Here is a 22,903-nt window from a genome sequence, read left to right as displayed (position 1 = left end):
CCCCTGGCCCTGAGCACAAACACAGAGCCACCTGTGGGAATCAGTGCCACTCTGACACCAGCTGCCTAACTTGCTTACACCAGCCACCACCCGTTTGCACTCCAGGGGAACTGCCCTTTTGAATCATGCTTGCCTCAGTTCCAGCACAGCAAGCCCTTCCCCCAGAAGACCAGTACAAACCCCTGCCGACACCATGTGTCCCGACCAGAGTTTTGCAGGGTCTCAGTTCCAGTGGACTGTGACAGGTCTCATTTCGCAAGCTAGTTCAAACCCGCTAGATTCAGGCCAAGTACCAAACACTGCCCACAGCAGATACTGAGAGCCTATCTCTCAGATGACTGGCCTGAGGGATAGAGGAGCCAGAACCCAGTAGCAGAGTGCATGCCGCACACCCTGGAGACCCTCCCTCAAGCACCAGGCCCTGGGCACTACGGGACCATTTTCAGTGGTCCATTACTTTCAGGAACAAGTGACATAACTGGCTTTTCTAACCCAGAGAAACTGTCAGAGACCTAGACAAAATGAGAAGACAGAGGAATTTATCTCAAATGAAAGAACAGGATAATGCCACAGGGCCAGAGATCTAAGTGAGAGAGAGAGAAATAACGTGCCTGATGGAGGATTTAAAGCAGTGACCATAAGGATGTTCAGTGGACTTGAGTAAAGAATGGAAGACATCAGTGAGACCCTTACAACAGAGATAGAAGAGTTTAAAAAGAATCTGAGACGAAGAGTGCAATAAATGAAATTAGAATACAGATCTGGAATATTCTCTAGACTAGATCATACATTAGGCCACAAAACAGGCCTTAGGAAGTACAAAAAGATTGAAGTCCTACCATGCACCTTTCCTGACCACAATACTATGAAACTAGAAGTGGACTACAAAAAACCGTCTGAAAAGACCACAAATACATGGAGGTGAAATAACATCGTACTATCAATGTGTGGGCCAACCAGGAAATAAATGAAGAAATTTCAAAAGACATGGAAACAAATGAAAATGAAAACACAATTGTCCAAAACCTTTTTTTAATGTTTTTTTTAATATTTATTTATTCATTTATGATAGACAGAGAGAGAGAGAGAGAGAGAGAGGCAGAGGAGGAGGGAGAAGCAGGCTCCATGCCGGGAGCCCGATGCGGGACTCGATCCTGTGTCTCCAGGATCGCGCCCTGGGCCAAAGGCAGGCACCAAACCGCTGCACCACCCAGGGATCCCCCCAAAACCTTTCAGATGCAGCCAAACTGATTCTAAGAGGGAAGTATATATAGCAATACAGGCCTACCTCAAGAAGCAAAAAAAAAAAAAAATCTCAAACTAACCTTACACCTAAAGAAGCTAGAAAAAGAACAACAAATGAAACCTAAAGCCAGTAGAAGGAAGGAGATAATAAAAATTAGAGGAAAAATGGGGGTCCTGGGTGGCTGAGTTGGTTAACTGACCAACTCTTTGATTTTGGCTAAGGTCACGTTCTCAGGGTCCTGGGATTGAAGCCTGCTTCAGCCTCCAACCTCAGTCTACTGGTGGATTCTCTCTCTCCCTTTTCCTTTGCCCCTCCCCCCCGCCCCAATAAATAAATCTTTAAAAAAACATTAGAGTGGAAATAAATGATATAGAAACTAAACACAAATAAAAATAGAACAGATCAACAGTAGCTGGTTCTTTGAAAAATTTAATAAAATTGATAAGGCTCTAGCCATAGTTCTCAAAAAGAAAAGGGAAAGGACCCAGATAAAATCACACATGACAGAGGAGAATAACCAACACTGCAGAAATCCAAACAATTATAAGAGAATATTATGAAAAATATATGTCAACAAATTGGACAACCTAGAAGAAATGGATAAGTTCTGAGAAACATATAAATTGCCAAAACTGAAGCAGGAAGAAAGTAGAACAGAATGCTAACCAGCCAAGAAATTGAATCACTCATCCAAAAACTTGGAACAAACACAAGTCCAGGACCAGATGGCTTCAGAGTCCAATTCTACCAAGCATTTAAAGAAAGAGTTAGTATGCGTTCTTCTCAAACCGTCCCATAAAACAGAAGAGGAAGGAAAACTTCCAAATTCATTTGATGAGGCCAGCATTACCCTGACACCAAGACCAGATAAAGACAACACAAAGAGAATTACAGGCCAATTTTCTAGTGCAAAAATCCTTAACAAAATAGTAGCAAACTGAATCTAACAATACATTAAGAAAATCACCGCCATGATCAAATGGGATTTATTCCTGGGTTACACGGGTGATTCAGTATCTGCAAATCAATCAGTGTGATGCACCATATTAATAAAAGAAAGAAGAATCGTCATCATTTCCATAGATGTAGGAAAAGCGTTTGATGAAGTACAATATCCATGCATGATAAAAACCCTCCACAAAGTAGGTTTAAGAGGGAACATACCTCAACATAATAAAGGGAATATATGAAAAAAATGCACAGATAATGTCCTCCTAAATGGGGAAAAACCAAGAGAAAAAGTTCATGTCTGGTGTTGTTGATGCTGGCTGTTGCCTAGATTTATAGTTAGGGCAGGCAGCCAAAATGCTTACACTGGCACACCTGGACTCTCTTTGTGGCCTGAGCCTCCTCACAAGAGGAGGGGCTAAATTCCGAGTAAGCAGGCTGAGATACAGAACAGGGCAGAAGCTGTGTTGCCTTTCGTAGCCTAGCCTTGGAATACACACAACATCACATTGACCATATTCTGTTCGTTAGTAGCAAGTCACTAAGGTTAGCCCACGGTCTTTTTGTTTTGTTTAGTTTTAATGGAATACTGGAACACCTATGAACACATGAAGAACGCAATTTTTAGTGTAATTTACCCACTGGCCACAGTGTTCTATATTCCTTTCACATGAAAAATGCACTCACCTCCTCCCAGTACCTCCGACAAATCTCAGTTATCATGGCATCGGGTTCAGGATGGAGTCCAAGATCTTGCCATCTTAATCAGGTGCAGCGGGGATAAGGTGCCAGGGTTATGTTGTCTAAATTTTAGTCCCTGGAGTGCAGGTTCTCTCAATAGGAATGAAGACTTGAGAATTAAAGAGAACAGTTCTCTACTATTGAAAACACAACATTCTGGTTACTTGCTAAAGACTCTTCCATTCAGAAAGAAGATGGAAGTCACACTAGACCATAGCAGGTTTGAAATGCAGCCTGATGCATGCTGTCCATTTTTCAGTCAGACTTAGTCTGAAACCATGGAAATTTTTCTCCATGGCTCTCTGCTGTCTATCCTCTCTGAGCTCTTGGTTCTGTCCAATGACCTGTGTTTGCAGTTGTGTTTTCAGCCTGCTGCCTCCCTGTGGGGACTTCTAAGACCCAAAGGCCTATTTTCAGTCCGTGCTATCTAGGTCTCTTTTAGTCCAAGCTCGCAAACAGTGGTTTTGATGCTATAATTTTCTTAACTTCTTGAGTTTTTCTGTGAGAATCAATGGATTGATTTTATGTCAGTAGAAAAGCCAGTCTCCCGGATCTTTTTGAGATAAACTTTTCAACTGGGCTCTCCTGTGAAGCTCATACTCTTAAGATCCTTAAAGAAATTTGAGGCATACCTGAAATCCTTCTGAGGTCTTAACAAAAGGTTTTATAATCTTGGCTTCATCCATAGGCCATGTTTTCCTGGATTTGCTCTTGACCCAGGATGCATTTCTTTATTTTAGCATTATTTGACATTTCAGCATATGGAAAGGCTATAAATGTGGACAAAATATTTGCACCCAGTTTGTCTGGGTCTTTCATACTGCATAGACCTTGTTTAGTTTATCTTTTGTGTCCCGTTTTACTTTCAAGTGGTTTGTGGCGCAAGTTCCTTTTCCTCTAGTGTCATTTTCTTCACTTGCCTGGAACCTTTACTGTCAGCCTCTTCAAGGGCCATCAGGTTTCCATTAACAGTCTGTTGGAAGCCCTTTTGGTTTTCATTCTTACTCTTCCCTACATCCTTTCAGTTTCTACCTACCTCTCGGTTCAAAGGAGGTTCAGGTTTAAATATTTTAATGTCAGCACCCCATGTTTAATATCAGTTTCTGTGCCAGTTATTTATTGTGGCATCATAAACCACCTGAAAACCTAGTTGCTCAAAACAGCATTTATTTGGTTCACAAGTGTTTAGTTTAGGCAAAGCCGAGTAAGGCCAACTCATTTCTTCTTCATTTGGTGTCAGCTGAGATGACTGGAAGCTGGGGACTAGAATCATCTAAAATCACATTCATGCAAATGTTTAGCTGTTGAGGCTGGCTTTTGGCAAGGACGTTAGCTGGGTCAGTCTCAGCTGAAATGTCTACATGAAGACACACCAGGTGGCCTGGGCTTCCCACAGCAGTAGATTCTAAGGGTTAGTTTCCCTAGAAGAAGAATGTCAATGGAAGCTATATCACATTTTTTAACCTAGCCTTAAAAAAATCACACAGCAGTTCTGCCGAATTCTATTCACTGGAAACCAATTACTAAGGTCAGCACATTTTAAGGGGTGGGATTATCATGGGAGAAGTGTCAAAAAATTTATAAAACCACCACATCCACTTACCCCGTCTTATCAATCATATCCAGAAGAAAGAAGTTCTTCCCAACTCAGAATCACTGAAACCCTGTCAGGTTTTTCAGTGGTGGTTTTTGGTGCTTAGTATGTTCCCTTGTTTTGTGGGAGTAACAGAGGATTATAAGAGAATACTATTCAATTAGGTGTTTTGTTTTTTTTTTTGTCCGAAAGTATATGTTTCATCTCCCTAAATTTTTATACTGAGAGGTGTGGTTTCTTAATCCTGAGAATCATTTCTCCTGGGAATGCAATTCAAATTAATGTAAATCATTTGTAATTCAGAAAAAGGCTTGTGGCTTAGAATCAGTATTTATAGATTCAATAATTAGAGTCTTATTTTCAAAGTCTTCTCTTAGGAAGCATTTATTGGTTCAGACCTACATAAGTCAATATGATATTACTAAAACTTTTAAAAAATTAATGGGAGTATTCATTGGGACACTCGAGTGGCTCAGTGGTTTGTGTATCTGTCTTTGGTTCAGGGCATGATCCTAGGGCCTTGGGATCGAGTCCTTCATCGGGCTCCCTGTGGAGCTTGTCCCTCTGCCTATATCTCTGTCTCTCTCTATGTGTCTCATGAATAAATAATTTTTAAAAATTATGGTGTGTTAGGATGGGGGAAGGGGCCAGAGACTTTCTTTTCTTTTTTAAAATTTTATTTGAATTCAATTTGCCTATATAAGAGACTTTATACTAAGAGGTGACTTACAGTTATTTTATGGAGGAAAGATCTGAAGCAGTCATAGAAAAATAAAAGCATAAAATGAAGTACAAATGTTGTGTGGCAAAGACAATGATAGCAGAGATCTTTTTTAGTAACTCCTAGTGGTTTTAACTTTGTTCTTAATTTTCTAAGTGCTTCAGGGTTCCACATTCTAAGACTCTACTACAATATAGATTATATTTTATTGCAAATGAATTTATTTTAAAATGGGAGCACCTGGCTGACTCAGTCAGTAGAGCATATGACTCTTGATCTTGACATTATGAATTCGAGCCTACGGTTCAGTACAGAGACTTAAACATAAAATGTTTTTTAAAATGTTGGTTATAGTTTTGAGTTAAGCTAATTTCATTCCATTTCCAAACTGTATTGTTCTATTCATGGAGATTGGTGATCTTAGAGCAATATTTGAAACTGCATCTTCAAAATGTATAGACCTGGATGCAAAAAATCAAGTTCTTCTACAGGAGTTATTATCTACGAAAGCAACAGAGAGGGAATGTGAAAAACTAAAACAGATTAAAAAGAACTTGGAAGAAAAAGTAGTAAACCTCAGAAGTCACGCAGAAGTCAATGTGGTACAAGGCATTCAAGTAGAAAAGTATTATACATGGGAGATTGACCAGAGAGCAAGATTGATTGTAGAAGAAAGATGAAAAGAAGTCAGTCTATTTTTACAGATTAGTTTATTGATCTGTGATATGCTTTCATTTATTTCATTACAAATTACACTTTGGTTATATGCATTGTGTAGGTTTCCTCTGCTTCCTTTACAGCAATCTGTTTGGTATATTTCTGGAGGCATTCGTTCCTCCCTGTAAAGATTTCAGTTTTCATCATTATTCTCACTAAATTGATCTTTCAGAATGATTCTCAGGAGAGAATCATTTTATTTTTATGACCAGTATGTATGAAACAAGACTATTTTTTTTGAGATTTTATTTATGTGTTCAGGAGATACATAGAGAGAGGAAGAGAGAAGCAGAGACACAGGCAGAGGGAGAAGCAGGCTCCATGCCAGGATCACACCCTGGGCCGCAGGCAGGTGGTAAACTGCTGAGCCACCCAGGGATCCCCTGAAACAAGACGATTAAGAGGAAAAGAAAAAATTGTGATTTAAAACTTTTACCATGGGGAAAAAATAAAATAAAATAAAACTTTTACCATGGGGATTCCTGGGTGGCCCAGTGGTTTTAGCACCTGCAGTTGACCCAGGGCGTGATCCTGGAGTCCCGGGACCGAGTCCCACATCGGGCTCCCAGCGTGGAGCCTCCTTCTTCTCTGCCCGTGTCTCTGCCTCTCTCTCTCTCTCTCTCTCTCTCTCTCTTTCTCTCTCTCTCTCTCTCTCTCTCTCTCTGGCTCTCATGAATAAATAAAATAAAATCTTTAAAATTAAATAAATTTAAAAAAATAAAACTTTTACCATGGAGTATCTGGGTGGCTCAGTTGGTTAAGCAGCAGACTCTTGATCTCAGCTCAGGTCTTGGTCTCAGGTTTGTGAAATCAAGCCCTGCATTGGGCTCCATGTTCCATTCCTAGGTTATTCTTCCTTTTTGAAGATTTCATTTATTTATTTATTTCCTTATTTATTTATTGAACATGAGCAGGGGGATTGGCAGAGGGGGAGAGACAGAGAGACAGAATGAATCCTGGGTAGACTCCATACTGGGTGCGACACAGGGCTTGGCCTCAGGACCTCTGACTGAGAACATGCTCTGAGCAGAAATCAAGAAACTGGTTATTCTCAAGTTGTATTATGCACTTTTTAAAATTTTTAATTGATTCTCTTGTTCTTTGAAGTATCAGATTGCATGAGTACTAATATAAGAATGATTAAACTTTATTTTTATCATTCAGATTCAATTCAGGTGACATTGGTGATAAATATTTTACACTTCAGCTTTTTTTTACACATTTAAAATTGCTCTCTGAATCATTGAGTCCCAACTGAAGGAAAGAAATATACTATAATTACTCAAGTTTTAGCTGTTTTAAAACTGTGCTTTTAATTTGCTTTAGAGACAAGCAGCATCTCAAGAAAACTTAGAGCAGTTAAGAGCAAGTCATGATGCTTCAATAAGAAGTCAAGTGGCACTCAGAATTAAAGAGCTGGAATCTGAACTTCAATCCCAAATAAGAAATTCTCAGGAACTTAAAATAGAATTGGAAAAGTACAGGCAACTCTACCTAGAAGAATCAGAAATGCGAATGTCATTGACAAAAAAACTGAGCAAGTAAGTTAAAACAGAATCAATGAAAATAGATTTAGCTTATTGATTTGCCTCTAAAGCATAATTTTTATGGAGATGGGTTCATGAGATTAGTAGGAAGTGAAAGCCAACTGGATAGTATAATTTTGGAAAATAATGTTTGTAAGTAAACTTACCATTTTATGTTCATCCAGGATAGTTTGCCTCTCTCCTCTTTTTGTGTGTGTGTGTGGGGGGGGTATATGATTTTACTTTTTCCCATTAATATTTTCAGTTACTCTATCTTGTTGTCTTTACAAACTAATTGTTTAAAACTTTATAATTTAGACAGCATATTATTTTTTTAAAGTTGATATATTTTATTTAACACAATACGTCAAAAAATATCCTTTCAACTTGTGATCAATATAAAATTATTACTGAGATATTTCATATTTTTTTCATTCGAAGTCTTAAAAATCCAGCATGTATTTTACAATTATGGTATATTTCAATTAGAACACTAAATTTTCATTGGGAATACGTGTCTATATTTAAACTTCATAAAATTTATAGTGGAAAGAGCAGATTCACATACCTGCATCTTTACAACCCTACTTAAAAGGTTTTTTGTTTTGTTTTGTTTTGTTTTTTTTGGAGTTCAATTTGCCAACATGTTGCATAACAATTTGCCAACATATTACATAACAACCAGTGCTCATCCCGCCCAAGTGTCCCCCTCAGTACCCATCACCCAGTCACCCCAACCCCCTGCTCACCTCCCTTTCCACCATCCCTTGTTTGTTTCCCAGAGTTAGGTGTGTCCCGTGTTTTGTCACCGTCACTGATATTTTCACTCATTTTCTCTCCTTTCCCTTTATTCCCTTTCACTAATTTTTATATTCCCTAAATGAATGAGACCATATAATATTTGTCCTTTTCCGATTGATTTATTTCACTCAGCATAATACCCTCCCCTCCAGTTCCATCCACGTCGAAGCAAATAGTGGGTATTTAGACAGCATATTACTATAAAATTTTTTGTCAGAATTACCCTAAATAGAAATATTAATGAGTTCATTTTTGGAAGATTACACCTTTAACCCAAAAGATCAAGTGCCAATAGTATACAGGTTGGTAAATTAACTTTCTTGATTGTGTCTTTGGTATTATTACTAGAGAGCCTGAGGGTGGGGGAAACCTTTGTATGTTTTCTACTTTATATAAAAGTATACATGTGAAACAGAGAAAGATTCACACTGGGGTGAAAGGCAGTATAAATCCCAACGTGGCTAAAAATAGCATCATGGTGGGCATGAGGGGGTGTGTGGAAGACAAAAAGGGCAGATTCTACTTCCAGGGCCTTGGTAAGTGTGTTATCAGCTAATTGCCTCTGGAGCTGTTTCGGTCCTTCTGATCACTGCTCTGCCATCTACCTGGCCCCTAGAGGTTGTTGGTCTGAGGTATTCCTCGGTGCGAAACCCTCAATTTCTCTGAGGCAATGAGTAAAATGTACAAGAGTGGTGAAAGCACATCCTTGAAAATGTCTTTGAGGGATGGTTTATTTTTATGTTCTGAGCTGCTTTACTAAATACAAATATGTGTAACGGCATTCTCCAGAATCTTGTAATTACAGCCATTCCAGAAGGTAGCAAGTATTACCTGTCAATCCATGTGCATCACTGTCAGCCATTTCTTTCCCTCCCCTAATTTGAATTTCTTGTTAGTTAGTTATCCCTGGAATCATATATACTCCTTTGGAATAATTTTAAACCTATAAATATATGTAGTAGCTCTGCTCTGTCACATTTTCAGTGTTAAAACACTGTTTACTGGCACATTCTGTTTGCTATTATGGAAACTTAAAAAAATGCAGGTCATGCAGGAATGATTTGGGTAGAAATAAAATACTAAGCACTTGTGTTGTGTAATCTTCACAGGACTAATGAGAGGCTGGCAGATATCACTACCAAATATCTGGTGGAGAGACAGCAGAACAGACCTTTCCACAGCACTCTTACTATGGGACCAGTCTTGGAAGGGCCTTCTGTTGGAAATTTGACTAGTAGTTTACTGCTGGATAGAAATGTTACTCCAAGAGAAAATGTAATGATTCCTACCTCAAGGCCGCAGACTTCAGTTAGCAGCATTGAAACTCACTTGTTCAAGGTTAGTTATATTATCTTTCTTTTCTTGAGTTTCATATTTCCAATAAAATTTTTGTTTTTAATTTGGTGAAATTCTGAGTTAACTGAATAATACTCATTAAGTAAAAGTTATACTGGTTTGTGCTAATAAGGAAATGGGACAGAAATTTTATGGTATTTTTTAAAGCTCCTGGAGCTCTTATTGTCAAGAGATACCTATTATTAACTTTATTCAATAAATACCACTAAACTGACACATTTTATCTTCTTATTTTTTAAAGATTTTATGTATCTGAGAGAGAAGAGAGTGTGCCCATGAGTGGGGAGAGAGGTAGAGGGAGGGGGAGAATCTCAAGCAGGCTCCCCACTGAGTGTGGAGCCTGACTCAGGGCTTGATCCCATGACTCCGAGATGATGATCTGAGCTGGAATCAAGAGTTGGATGCTTAACCAACTGAGTTCCCAAGGCACCCCCAAACAGACCCATTTCCTTGAAAAGCTATGTTAAATTGGATTTTGCAAAGTAAATATTATTACCTACTAACCCAAAGTACACTTAGATGCTTTGACTTATTCTCTGATTAGCAATAGTTTATACTATGTTTAAAGTTTGCTGTAACTCAATTTTCCACCCCTATGCATAAGTGAATGATTAGAATCCAAACGCTTAACCATGTAGGGATATTTATGATTTTAACGATTCCACGGTAAGTCCTTTTTATGAATTAAATAAACTTGTAACACTAAATTGATAGTTCTATGTTTTGGGGGCACCCGTATGACTGAGTGGTTTAGCATGTATCTGCCTTTGGCTCAGGTCATGATCCAGGGGTCCTGGGATTGAGTCACGCAACAGGATCCCCATAGGGAGCCTGCTTCTCCCTCTGCCTATGTCTGTGCTTCTCTCTCTGTACTTTTTATGAATAAATAAATAAAACAGTTTAAAAAATGTTGTAAGTTTTGGCATTTTCTTACATGAGAGCACATCCCTAATTGCTTTCTTATAACACCTTTTTTTTAACTTATATTACTTCTATTTCAATTTTTATAAAATGGCTTGCTGAGCAACTGTAGAGATTTTCTAAATAAGTAAGTCAAAGAAATATTTGATTCTTTCTTTTCTTTTTTTTTTTTGAGAGAGAGAGAGAGAGAAAAAATGAAGGAAAGCAAGCAGGTGGTAAAGGGCAATGGGAAAGAGAGAAGAGAGACTCTTAGGCAGGCTCCATGCTCAGAGTGGAGCCGGATCTCATGACCCTAAGATCATGACCTGGGCCAAAATCAAGATTCTGACACTTAACTGACTGAGCCACCCAGGCACCCCACAAATAATTGGATATATCAAATGAAATTCACATATATTTACCTTGATGCCATCACTTGAATGATTGATGACTAAGATGGCAGTGATAGGGAGCCTTTAATAACAACCCATTTCCATTGTGTATCATTGTTGTTAAAATACCCATTTCAATCAATGCACATAGGCTTATGATTTTGATAGTATATTCATGGATTTATTAATGTAGAAAAATGTAGCATAGACTCATGTTAAATGAAGCCTTAGTCTTGTTCTTTCATTCGACTTCCTTGTTTTCTTGCTCTAGTCTCTTCTGATTCGATGACTTTTAGTATTATGTTTGGATGCTTTTCTTCCATTTGTGTATCCGTTATAAATATTTGGTTTGTGATTACTATGAAGTTCATATATAACATCCTGTGTATGTATAGCAATCTCTTTTAAGTTGATGGTTACTTCAGTTCAAACAGATTTTAAAAACACTGCATTTTTACACCCTGCCTTGTTTTATAAATTTGATGTCATAGTTTACACCTTTGTATTTTGTGTATCCCTTAACTAGTTACTGTAGATATAATTGATATTATTCCTTTTGTCTTGTAACCCTCATACTGGCTTTAAAAAAATGATTGGTCTATTACCTTTACTGTATGTTTGTTTTTATGATAAAACTGTCTCGGGGATCCCTGGGTGGCGCAGCGGTTTGGCGCCTGCCTTTGGCCCAGGGCGCGATCCTGGAGACCCGGGATCAAATCCCACATAGGGCTCCCGGTGCATGGAGCCTGCTTCTCCCTCTGCCTGTGTCTCTGCCTCTCTCTCTCTCTGTGACTATCATAAATAAATAAAAATTAAAACAAAAACTGTCTCATTTTCTTATTTCTAGTTATGGTCTTTCTTTCTTTCTTTCTTTGAGAGCAAAGTGAGTGAGAACACAAGTGAAGGGGAGGGAGGGGCAGAGGGAGAGGGAGAAGCAGGCTCCTCTCTGAGCAGGGAACAGGGAGTCCCTTACAGAGCTTGATCCCAGGGTCCTGGGAGACTCTTCACTGACAGCCGTCCAGGTACCCTGGGCTTTTCTGATTAAAGAAGTCCTTTTAACATCTCTTATAAGACCTATTTAGTGGTGATGAACTTCTTTAAGTTTTGTGTGGGAAACTCTTTATCTTTCTTTCAGTTCTGAATTATAAACCTGCCAAAAATATCCTAGGTTTTTTCCTCTTAGCACTTGGAAAATATCATGCGACAATTTCTTTTCTTTTTTTTTAACTTTCTTTTTATATGATAAATTTATCTTTTATTGGTGTTCAATTTACCAACATACAGAATAACACCCAGTGCTCATCCCGTCAAGTGCCCCCCTCAGTGCCCATCACCCATTCACCCCCATCCCCTGCCCTCCTCCCCTTCCACCACCCCTAGTTCATTTCCCAGAGTTAGGAGTCTTCACGTTCTGTCTCCCTTTCTGATATTTCCTACCCATTTCTTCTCCCTTCCCTTCCATTCCCTTTCACTATTATTTATATTCCCCAAATGAATGAGACCATATAATGTTTGTCCTTCTCCGATTTTTATTGGAGTTCGATTTGCCAACATTTAGCATAACACCCAGTGTTCATCCCAAGTGCCCCGCTCAGTGCCTATCACCCAGTCACCCCAACCCCCCGCCCACCTCCCCTTACACTACACCTTGTTCATTTGCCAGAGTTAGGTGTCTCTCATGTTTTGTCACCCTCAGCGATATTTTCACTCATTTTCTCTCCCTTTATTCCCTTTCACTAAATTTTATATTCCCCAAATGAATGAGACCATTATAATGTCTGTCCTTCTCCGATGGACTTATTTCACTCAGCACAATACCCTTGAGGTCCCTCCAGGTTGAAGTAAACGGTGGGTATTTGTCGTTTCTAATGGCTGAGTAATATTCCATTGTATACGTAGACCACATCTTCTTTATCCATTCATCTTTCGATGGGCACCGAGGCTCCTTCCACAGTTTGGCTATTGGGGACATTGCCGCTAGAAACATCGGGGTGCAGGTGTCCTGCCGTTTCACTGCATCTGTATCTTTGAGGTAAATCCCCAGCAGTGCAATTGCTGGGTCGTAGGGCAGGTCTATTTTTAACTCTTTGAGGAACCTCCACAAAGTTTTCCAGAGTGCATGCCACAGTTTCGGCTGAAAAATCCACTGATATCCCTGTAGTGGTTCGCTTTGATATAACTAATTGCTTTTCCTTTCTTTTCTTTTCTTTTTTTTTTTTTTTCTGCTTTTAAGATTCTCCTTTTCTCTTTCATTTTTGACTTGTTATTATGTGTCTTGGTGTGAAACTCTTTGGGTTCCTTTTATTTGGGACTGGCAATGCTTCCTGGGCCTGGAGGCCTGTTTTCTTCCCCAGGTTAGGGAAGTTTTTAGGTATTCTTTCTTCAAATAAGTTCTTCACCCTTTTCTCTCTTCTTTTTCTGGGACCTCTCTAATGTGAGTTTTATTATACTTGATGCTATTCCAGAGGTCCCTGTATCTTAATTTTTCAAATTATTTCTTCTTTTTGCTTTTCAGCTTGGATGATTTTTACTACCCTTTCTTGCAGATTGCTGATCTGTTCTTCACATCTTTTAATCTGCTGTCGATTGTGTCTGGTGTATTTTTCATTTCAGTTATTGTATTCTTCAGCCCTAATTGGTTCTTTTGTATATTTTCTCTTTGTTGAAGTTCTCACTGAATCCGTCCATTCTTCCAAGTTTGCTGAGCATCTCTGTGACCATTACTTTGAACTCTTTATCAGGCTGACTCCTTATCTCTGTTTCATTTCGTTGTTTTTCTGAGGTTCTATCTCGTGGCCTTGTTTCATTTAGAACATACTCCTCTGTCTCCTCGTTTTGTCTGACTTTCTCTGTTTGTTTCTAAAATTGTTCTTTCCAACTTTTCCCTCTTCAAAATATGTTGCTTTGAACAATGAATGTTAGTTATAAAGTCAAGCAAGAAGAAACATTTTTCAAAGTATTGTCTGGTCATTTCTCTCATTGGAGCTGTGGTGGGGTAGGTGGCAGAGGACAGTGCTCTTCTTTTTCTGAGTTCAGAGCACAGGAGTCAGGCAGATGGAGTTAAACTTAGTAGCCTTTGTTACTAATACATGCTAACAGATTGGAGGATGTGGTTTGGGTGGGTATGTAGCCACAGTGGGCTTCCCAATTCTTTATCCCAAATTAGGCACTTCCCCACACAGTTGTAAATGGAGGAAACAAATGTTTGATGCCCATCCCACGAAGATGAGAGCAGACCTGAATTCATGTTACCATGGGTGAGCACATCTTTTCAAAAAAGAGATTTGGAATCTCCTAAGCACTGCCTAGTGCCTTCTCCCCAATTCACTCATTAGGCAAATCTCCCTTCCTGCTGTGAGGGAGGTAGAGATAAATCCACTTGTGGGTAATGATGGTTTACCTCTAATTTCTGACTGGATTTAAATTAAAGTTAGTCCTGTCTTTTGTACATACCAACTCTCATAATGATGAGAGGTTGGACAGAGCATACTAGGTGGTAAAGAGAAGTCTGTTTTGTGTTTAATAATCCACAACATAGATAACTCATTTGTTGATTGATTTTGGTAAACCAAGTTTTATCTGGAGGAAAAGAATAATTCTTTCCAGGAAGAGTTTCCTCCATTTCAGCCTCTTTGGTTCAACTAAAGATTTTCTCCTTCAAGTTCCGTGTCTTGTGGTTTAAAAAATTTGTGCTTATAAATGCAGTCTATTAACTGTTCCCAATAGGAGTAAAGATCATTTCCATTGCTGTATTTTTATTCATAAAACATTAAAATTTATAATTTAAATTACACTTTAGACTTTAAAATTTATAATTTAATTAGAAAGCTGTTTTGTGCCTCATGCCTAGTCATTATTGAGCCACATGACAAACCTTTATGTGTTCATTTTCAGTCAGTTATAGTTAAAAATGTAGGTATTTTTCCTGAAGATGATGAAGTAACTGGCATAAAAACTCTCAGCTCAGGAGGACCTAAAGCACATTCCTGGCCTGCAACTCTTTGGTCTTTTGACCTGAGGCAAACTGCAATCTTTCTGAGGCCTTCTTGTCTCTTATGTAAAATTAGGGACTTTGGGATCCATGGGTGGCGCAGCGGTTTGGTGTCTGCCTTTGGCCCATGGCGAGATCCTGGAGACCCGGGATCGAATCCCACATCAGGCTCCCAGTGCATGGAGCCTGCTTCTCCCTCTGCCTGTGTCTCTGTCTCTCTCTCTCTGTGACTATCATAAATAAATAAAAATTAAAATAAAAAAATTAGGGACTTTGACTAAATTAGTGACTACCTTTTGGAAAACAATATTTTTTTCAAAGAATGGAACTTAATTTGTTTTTGTTTTATTTTGTTTTGTTGTTTGTTTCTGTTTTTGCATTAAACTGTATTATACAAAACCGAGACCAGTGGAGCTGTGTAGCTAAAAGAGAGATGAGACTACAGCTGGAGACTTTTGTCCCTCAATCCTACAGTATCTCCAATGGAACCTTAGATTTCTATGATTGGTAGTTTGGAAACAAACTGTTATGAGAAAATCCTACTAATTAATGAGTCTTCGAATTAAAATTTCCTGATACGTTGTTTTTATGTGTATAATTTTCTTACCCTCTTATGTTTTTGATAAATGGAAAAGTATAAATAAAATTGCAAATATGTTCTCTTTATTAATGGATTGCAAGCTATTTCTACCATCTAACTCAATTCTCACCTGGAAATAAACCAGGGTCACAGAAGCAAGTATTTAGGAAAAGACTTTTGGCGAAAAGATCATTATATTACTTTGATCGTTCCTTAAGGAAATGAAGGCAGGCACTTAAGTGACTGGGCCACCTAGGCACCACTTAGTACCGTATTTAGACCCTATTTTGGGAATTCAATGAGAGAATGCCTTTTATAAGAAATAAGAGCATTCTAGATGGGAATATTTGTAATGCACATTTGATCCTTGACCAACATGGAATTGTAGCTGCAGGTCTAGGTAGCCTACACATGGACTTTCTTGGCTGTTGTGTTGTACTGTATTTTCTCTTATGTTTTTCTCAATAACCTTTTTTTCTCTAGCATACTTTATTTTAAGAATATATTATATAACACATGTAATGTACAAACCATGTGTTAATGGACTGTGTTATTGGTAAGGCTTCCCATCACCAGTAGGCTATTAGTAATTAAATTTGGGGAGAATCAGAAATTATACAGAGTTTTGACTGCACGGGGGTAAGTGCACCTAACCACTGTGTTGCTCAAAGGTCAACTGTAGTCTGAAATATTCCTAAATATTTCATAATTAAGTAGATAATGATAACTATAGTAAGTCAGGTGCTTCAAAAATTGGTCCTAATTCATAGAAAGGAAACAAAGTTACAGTTAAAATTTCTTTTCCTTGTTTCTAATTCTAGAAACTTATCAATGCGAAACTAAGTTGGAAAACTGGTGCTAGCTTATATTTTTTCCTTTCCTGAAGCAGATTTTCTGAAATCTCTGTGTTCACATGAAAAGAAGTACATCAGTCATCATATAGATAACAAAATAGTTTTACTCAATATTACCAGGAGAAATTCCACATGACTTTATGTAGTCCCACTTCCATTGTTTTATGTATTTAAGAGTCTGTGCTGAAAAATAGAGCATACAACATACCTCAAGATTTTGTTGAGTGCAAAATCAAAAGTGCAAAAGTGGAAAGTTCATTCGGAGGAATAATTTATTAAACAAATGATTAATCTCTCATAAAGGGCACTTTTTCTGAAAATCACAAACTATTAAAGTGTAAAATGACTCTTGTTTACAATTTTGTAACAGAAGTTACAAAGATCCTTCAGAAGTTATGTATATTCTTTTATTTCACATTCCTAGCTCCATTGGTTTCTTTACTATTTTTTATTTAAATTCAATTAACTAGCTTATAATGTTATGATATATATATCATGCCCGGAGCCAAAGGCCTACTCTCAGCCACTGAGCCACCCAAAGGTCCAAAGATTTAATTATTTATTGGCTGAGTAATATTCTGTTCTCTCTCTCCCTCCCTCTCTCTCTCTGTCTAATAAATAAATATGATACTTATTTATTTATATCTACATCACATCTTCTTTATGCATACCTCTTTCAAAGAACATCCATATCTCTCAGGTTGGCTATTGAGGATATTACTGGTATAAACATATGGGTGCAGGTGCCCCTTTGGATCCCGACCAAAGTGATCTTCGGGATTCATACCTTCTAGCGCAATTGCTGGGTTTTACATAGGTAGCTCCTTTTTCAACTCTTTGATGAACCTCCGGTACTGATTTCCAGAGGAGCTGCACCAGGTTGTATTCTCACCAACATCATAAGAGGATCCCCCTTTCTCTGCATTCCCGCCAACATCTGTCATTTCCAGACTTGCTAATTTTGGCCATTATGAAAGGTGTGAGGGGGAAACTCACCGTGGTTTTGATTTGTATTTCTCTAGTGCCAGCTGATGTTGAGCATGTTTTCATGTGTCTGTTGGCCATATGTATGTCTTCTTTGGAGACATGTCCTTTCATTTCTTCTGCCCATTTCTTCATTGGGTTATCTTTCTTTGGGTGTTGACTTTGATCAGCTCTTTATAGACTTTGCATACCAGCCTTTTATCTGATAAGGCATTTGCAAACACCTTCTCCCATTCTGTCAGTTGTCTTTTGGTTTTGTCAACTATTTCCTTGCTGTGCAAAAGCTTTTTATCTTGATGAATTCCCAGTAGGTCATTTTGGCATCTGGTGACATGTTCTAGCAAGAAGTTGCGGCAGCCGAGGTCACAGAGGTTGCTGGCTGTGTTCTCCTCTAGGATTTTGATGGATTCCTATCTCACATTTGGGTGTTTCATCCATTTTGACTCTATTTTTGTGTATAGCATAAGAAAATGGTCCAGTTTTATTCTTCTACATGTGGTGGTCTGATTTCCCACACCATTTGTTGAAGAGACTGCTTTGTCTCCATTGGATTTTCTTTCCAGTATTGTTGAAGAGGAGTGGACCATAGAGTTGAGGGTCCACTTCTGGGTTTTCTCTTCTGGGCCATTGATCGACATGTCTGCTTTTGTGCCAGTACCATACTGTCTTGTTGATCACAGCTTTAAAATAGAGCTTGAAGTCCGGTTTGTAATGCCACCAGCTATGGCTACCTCTATCAACATATGTTTGGCTATTCGGGGTCTTCTAAGGTTCCAAACAAATCTTACCGTTATTTACTCCAGCTGTATAAAAGGAGTTGGTAGTATTTTGATAGAGATTGCATTGAATATATAGATTGATGGAGCTAGCATAAACATTTTAACAATATTTAATTCTTTCAATCCATGAGCATGGAATGTATTTCCAGTTCTTTACACCTTTCTCAATTTCTTTCCAGAATGTCCTGTCATCTTCAGAGTATAGATCCTTTGTCTCTCTGGGTAGGTTTATTCCTAGGCATCTTATGGTGTTTGCTGCAATGGTCAATGGAATCGACTCCTCAGTTTCTCTTTCTTCCATCTCATTGTTAGTGTATAGAAATGCAACTGATTTCTGTGCATGGATTTCCTATCCTGCTGCTTTGCTGAATTCAGGAAAGGGTCCTAGCAACGTTGGGGTGGAGTCTTTTGGGTTTTCCACATAGGATATCATGTCCTCTGAGAAAAGTGAGAGTTTGAGTTCTTTTCTGATTCAGACGCCTTTTTATTTCTTTTTGTTGTCTAAATGCTGAGGCTATGTCGAACAACACTGGTTGTCCAGAGAGTGGACTTCCCTGTCGTGTTCCTGACCTTAGTGGCAAAGCTCTCAGTTTTTCCCCTTAAGAATGGCATCAGGTGTGGGCTTTTCGTAGATGGCTTTTATGATATTGAGATATGCTCCCCCCCCTCCCTGCACTGCGAAGAGTATTGATCCGGAAAGGGTGCTGCACTTTGTCAACTGCTTTTTCTGCATCTCTTGAGAGGATCCTATGGTTCTTATCCTTTCTTTTATTTCTGTAGTGTATCACATTGATTCATCTGCAGATGTCGAATCACCCTTGCAGCCCAGGCATAAAACCCACTTGGACATGGTGAATCATCCTTTAATGTACTGTTGAATCCTCCCAGCCAGTGTCTTGGTGAAAATTTTGGCATCCATGTTCATCAGGGATATTGGAGTGTAATTCTCCTTTTGGGTGGGGTCTTGCTCTGGTTTTTCGATCAGAGTAATGCTGGCCTCACAGAGAACGCTGGAAGGTTTCCCTTCCATTTCTAATTTTTATAAACAGCTCCGAAGAATAGATTAATTCTTCCTGGAATGTGTGGTAGAATTCTCCTGGGAAGCCACCTGGTCCTGGACTCTTGGTTGTTGGCAGATATTTGATGACTGCTCCCATTTCCTTGCTGGTTATGGGTCTGTTCAGGTTTCCTGTGTCTTCCTGTTTCAGTTTTGGTAGGAAGGGATCCATTTCTTCCAGATTGCTTAGTTTGTTGGCATATAGTTGCTCAGAATGTGTTCTTATAGTTGTCTGTATTTCTCTGGTGCTGGTCGTGATCTGTCTTCTTTCATTCATGATCTTATTTCCCCAGATGTGGTTTTCTTTTTTAAAATTCCCCTGGCTATTCGGGGTCTTTTCTGATTCCACACAAATCTTAAAATAATTTGTTGTAGCTCTCTGAAGAAAGTCCATGGTATTTTCATAGGGATTGCATTAAACGTGTAAATTGCCCTGGGTAATATTGACATTTTCACAATGTTAATTCTGCCAATCCATGAGCACGGAACATTTTTCCATCTCTTTGTGTCTTCCTCAATTTCTTTCAGAAGTGTTCTATACTTTTTAGGGTATAGGTCCTTTACGTCTCTGGTTAGGTTTATTCCTAGGTATCTTATGCTTTGGGTGCAATTGTAAATGGGATTGACTCCTTAATTTCTCTTTCTTCAGTCTCATTGTTAGTGTATAGAAATGCCATTGATTTCTGGGCATTGATTTTGTATCCTGCCACGCTGCCAAATTGCTGTATGAGTTCTATCAATCTTGGGGTGGAGGCTTTTAGGTTTTCTATGTAGAGTATCATGTCATTGGCAAAGAGGGAGAGTTTGACTTCTTCTTTGCCAATTTGAATGCCTTTAATGTCTTTTTGTTGTCTGATTGCTGAGGCTAGGACTTCCAGGACTATGTTGAATAGCAGTGGTGAGAGTGGACATCCCTGTCTTGTTCCTGATCTTAGGGGAAAGGCTCCCAGTGATTCCCCATTGAGAATGATATTTGCTGTGGGCTTTTCGTAGATGGCTTTTAAGATGTTGAGGAATGTTCCCTCTATCCCTACACTCTGAAGAGTTTTGATCAGGAATGGATGCTGTATTTTGTCAAATCCTTTCTCTGCATCTAAAGAGAGGATCATATGGTTCTTGGTTTTTCACTTGCTGATATGATAAATCACATTGATTGTTTTACGAGTGTTGAACCAGCCTTGTGTCCCGGGGATAAATCCTACTCGGTCATGGTGAATAATTTTCTTAATGTACTGTTGGATCCGATTGGCTAGTATATTGTTGAGAATATTTGCATCCATGTTCATCAGGGGTATTGGTCTGTAATTCTCCTTTTTGGTGGGGTCTTTGTCTGGTTTTGGAATTAAGGTGATGCTGGCCTCATAGAACAAATTTGGAAGTACTCCATCTCTTTCTATCTTTCCAAACAGCTTTAGTAGAATAGGCATGGTTTCTTCTTTAAACGTTTGATAGGATTCCCCTGGGAAGCCATCTGGCCCTGGACCTTTGTGTCTTGGGAGGTTTTTGATGACTGCTTCAATTTCCTCCCTGGTTATTGGCCTGTTCAGGTTTTCTGTTTCTTCCTGTTCCAGTTTTGGTAGTTTGTGGCTTTCCAGGAATGCGTCCATTTCTTCTAGATTGCCTAATTTTTTGGCTCCGTTCTCTTTTTGATATGTCTGGCCAGGGGTTTATCGATCTTATTAATTCTGTCAAAGAACCAGCTCCTGACTTCATTGATGTGTTCTACTGTTCCTTTGGTTTCTATTTCATTGATTTCTGCTCTGATCTTTACGAATTTTCTTCTCCTGCTGGTTTTAGGCTTTAATATTCTGTTCTTTTCCAGCTCGTTTAGGTGTAGGGTTAGGTTGTGTATTTAGGACCTTTCTCATTTCTTGAGAAAGGCTTGCATTGCTATATACTATCCTCTTTCGATGACCTTTGCTGCATCCCAAATGTTTTGAGCAGTTGTGTTTCCATTTTCATTTGTTTCTATGAGGTTTTAAAATGTGCCTTAGTGCCCCAGTTGGATTCTTTAACCTCTGTGTATTTGAATTCTTTCCAAATTTCCTGTCAAGATTGAGTTCCAGTTTCAAAGCATTGTGGTCTGAAAGTATGCAGGGAATGATCCCAGTCTTTTGGTACCAGTTGAGAGCTGATTTGTGACTGAGTATGTGATCTGTTGTGCAGAATGTTTGTTCCATGTGCACCCGAGAAGAATGTGTATTCTGTTGTCATAGGATGGAGTGCTCTGAAGTTATCTGTGAAGTCCATTTTGTGCAATGTGTCATTCAGAGCCCTTGCGTCCTAGTGGATCATCTGCTTAGATGATCTGGCCATTACAGTAGTGTTGTGTTAAAGTACTTACTATTATTATATGACTATCCATGTGTTCCTTTATTTTTGTTATTAATTGCTTTATAAGGTGGCCTGGGTGGCTCAGTCGGTTAAGGCTCTGCCTTTGGCTTAGGTCATGTTCTCAAGGTCCTGGGATCAAGCCCTGATCAGTCTGCCTGCTCAGTGGGGAGTCTGCTTCTCTCTTTCTTGCTGCCACTGCCTGTGTTCTCTGTGTGTGTGTGTGTGTGTGTGTCAAATAAATAAATAAATGAAATCTTAACAGAAAGTTGGTTTATATAGTTGGCTGCTCCCACTTTAGACACATTAAAACTTATAATTGTCCAATTTTAGTTTTGGATAGACCCTTTAATTATGGCATAGTGAGTTTCTTCATCTTTTGTTGTTGTTGTTTCTTCTCTTAATACAGTCTTTGGTTTAAAATCCAATTTGTGGGATGACCAGGTGGCTCAGTGGTTGAGCATCTGCCTTCGGCTCAGGTCATGATCTAGTCCCACATCAGGCTCCCCGCACGGAGCCTGCTTCTCCTGCTGCCTGTGCCTCTGCCTTTCGCTCTCTGTGTGTCTCTCATGAATAAATAAAATCTTTAAAAAAATCCAATTTGTTTGATATAAATATTGCCACTCCAGTTTTTTTTCATGTCCTTTAATATGATAAATGGTTTTCCACTCCCTCACCTTCAATGTGAAGTTGTCTTTGTGTCTAAAATGAGTCTCTTTCAGATAGCATATCAATGGGTCTTGCTTTTTTTTTTATCTACTGTGATACCCTGTGTGTTTTGGTTGGGGCATTTGACTTGTTTCCATTCAGAGAAAGGATTGAAAGATATGAATGTAGTGCCATTGTATTATGTGTAAAGTCCGTGTTCTGGTCTGTGTTACTTTTGGGCTCTCTGTTTGCTTAAAGTTTCCCCTTTACCACTTCTTGCAAAGCTGTTTTAAGGATCACAAATTCTTTTAGTTTCAGTTTGTGCTGGAAGCTTTTTATCTCCCCTTGTATTTTGAATGAAAGCCTTGCTGGATAAAATTCTTGGCTGTAGACTCTTCTCCTTGAGCACCCTGAGTATATCATGCCAGCTCTCTCTGGCCTGCTAGGTCTCTTTGGATAGATCCGCTGCCAGTTGAATATTTCTCTCCTTCTTGGTTCAGGGCCTCGTGTTCCAAGCTGCTTTCAGGATTTTCTCTTTGGGTCTGAAATTTGCAAGCTTTGTTATTATATTGGAGATATTGACCTGTTTTTTATTGATTTTGAGGAAGGTTCTCTGTGCCTCCTGGCACTCGAGTGCCTGTTTCTTTCCCCAGATGAGGGAAGATCTCTGCTATAATTTGCTCAAATATGCCTTCTGCCCCCTCCTTCCCCTCTTTTTCTGGGATCCCCATTATTCT

At 38.9% G+C, this 22,903-nt stretch overlaps 1 protein-coding gene across 4 annotated transcripts in view; it reads left to right on the top strand.

Moving 5' to 3' along the window:
* LOC140629395 (ankyrin repeat domain-containing protein 26-like) overlaps nucleotides 1–22,903 on the top strand; it is a 76,985-nt gene that overhangs the window by 3,767 nt on the left and 50,315 nt on the right. For 3 of the 4 annotated variants that reach the window (XR_012027230.1, XM_072818838.1, XM_072818837.1), the window contains exons 2-3: nucleotides 7,294–7,508; nucleotides 9,404–9,632. Coding sequence is in view for 3 of the 4 variants with exons in the window: in XM_072818838.1 (XP_072674939.1) it covers nucleotides 7,294–7,508; nucleotides 9,404–9,632 (444 nt within the window). In the remaining variant the exon portion in view is untranslated. Of the gene's footprint in view, nucleotides 1–7,293; nucleotides 7,509–9,403; nucleotides 9,633–14,108; nucleotides 14,187–22,903 lie in introns of those variants that run through there. The other variant, XM_072818836.1, reaches the window with a different exon arrangement.

This window comes from Canis lupus, assembly GCF_048164855.1.
Source record: "Canis lupus baileyi chromosome 5 unlocalized genomic scaffold, mCanLup2.hap1 SUPER_5_unloc_1, whole genome shotgun sequence".
NCBI classification, from domain to species: Eukaryota; Metazoa; Chordata; class Mammalia; order Carnivora; family Canidae; genus Canis; species Canis lupus.
This window is presented reverse-complemented; position numbering and strand designations above follow the sequence as displayed.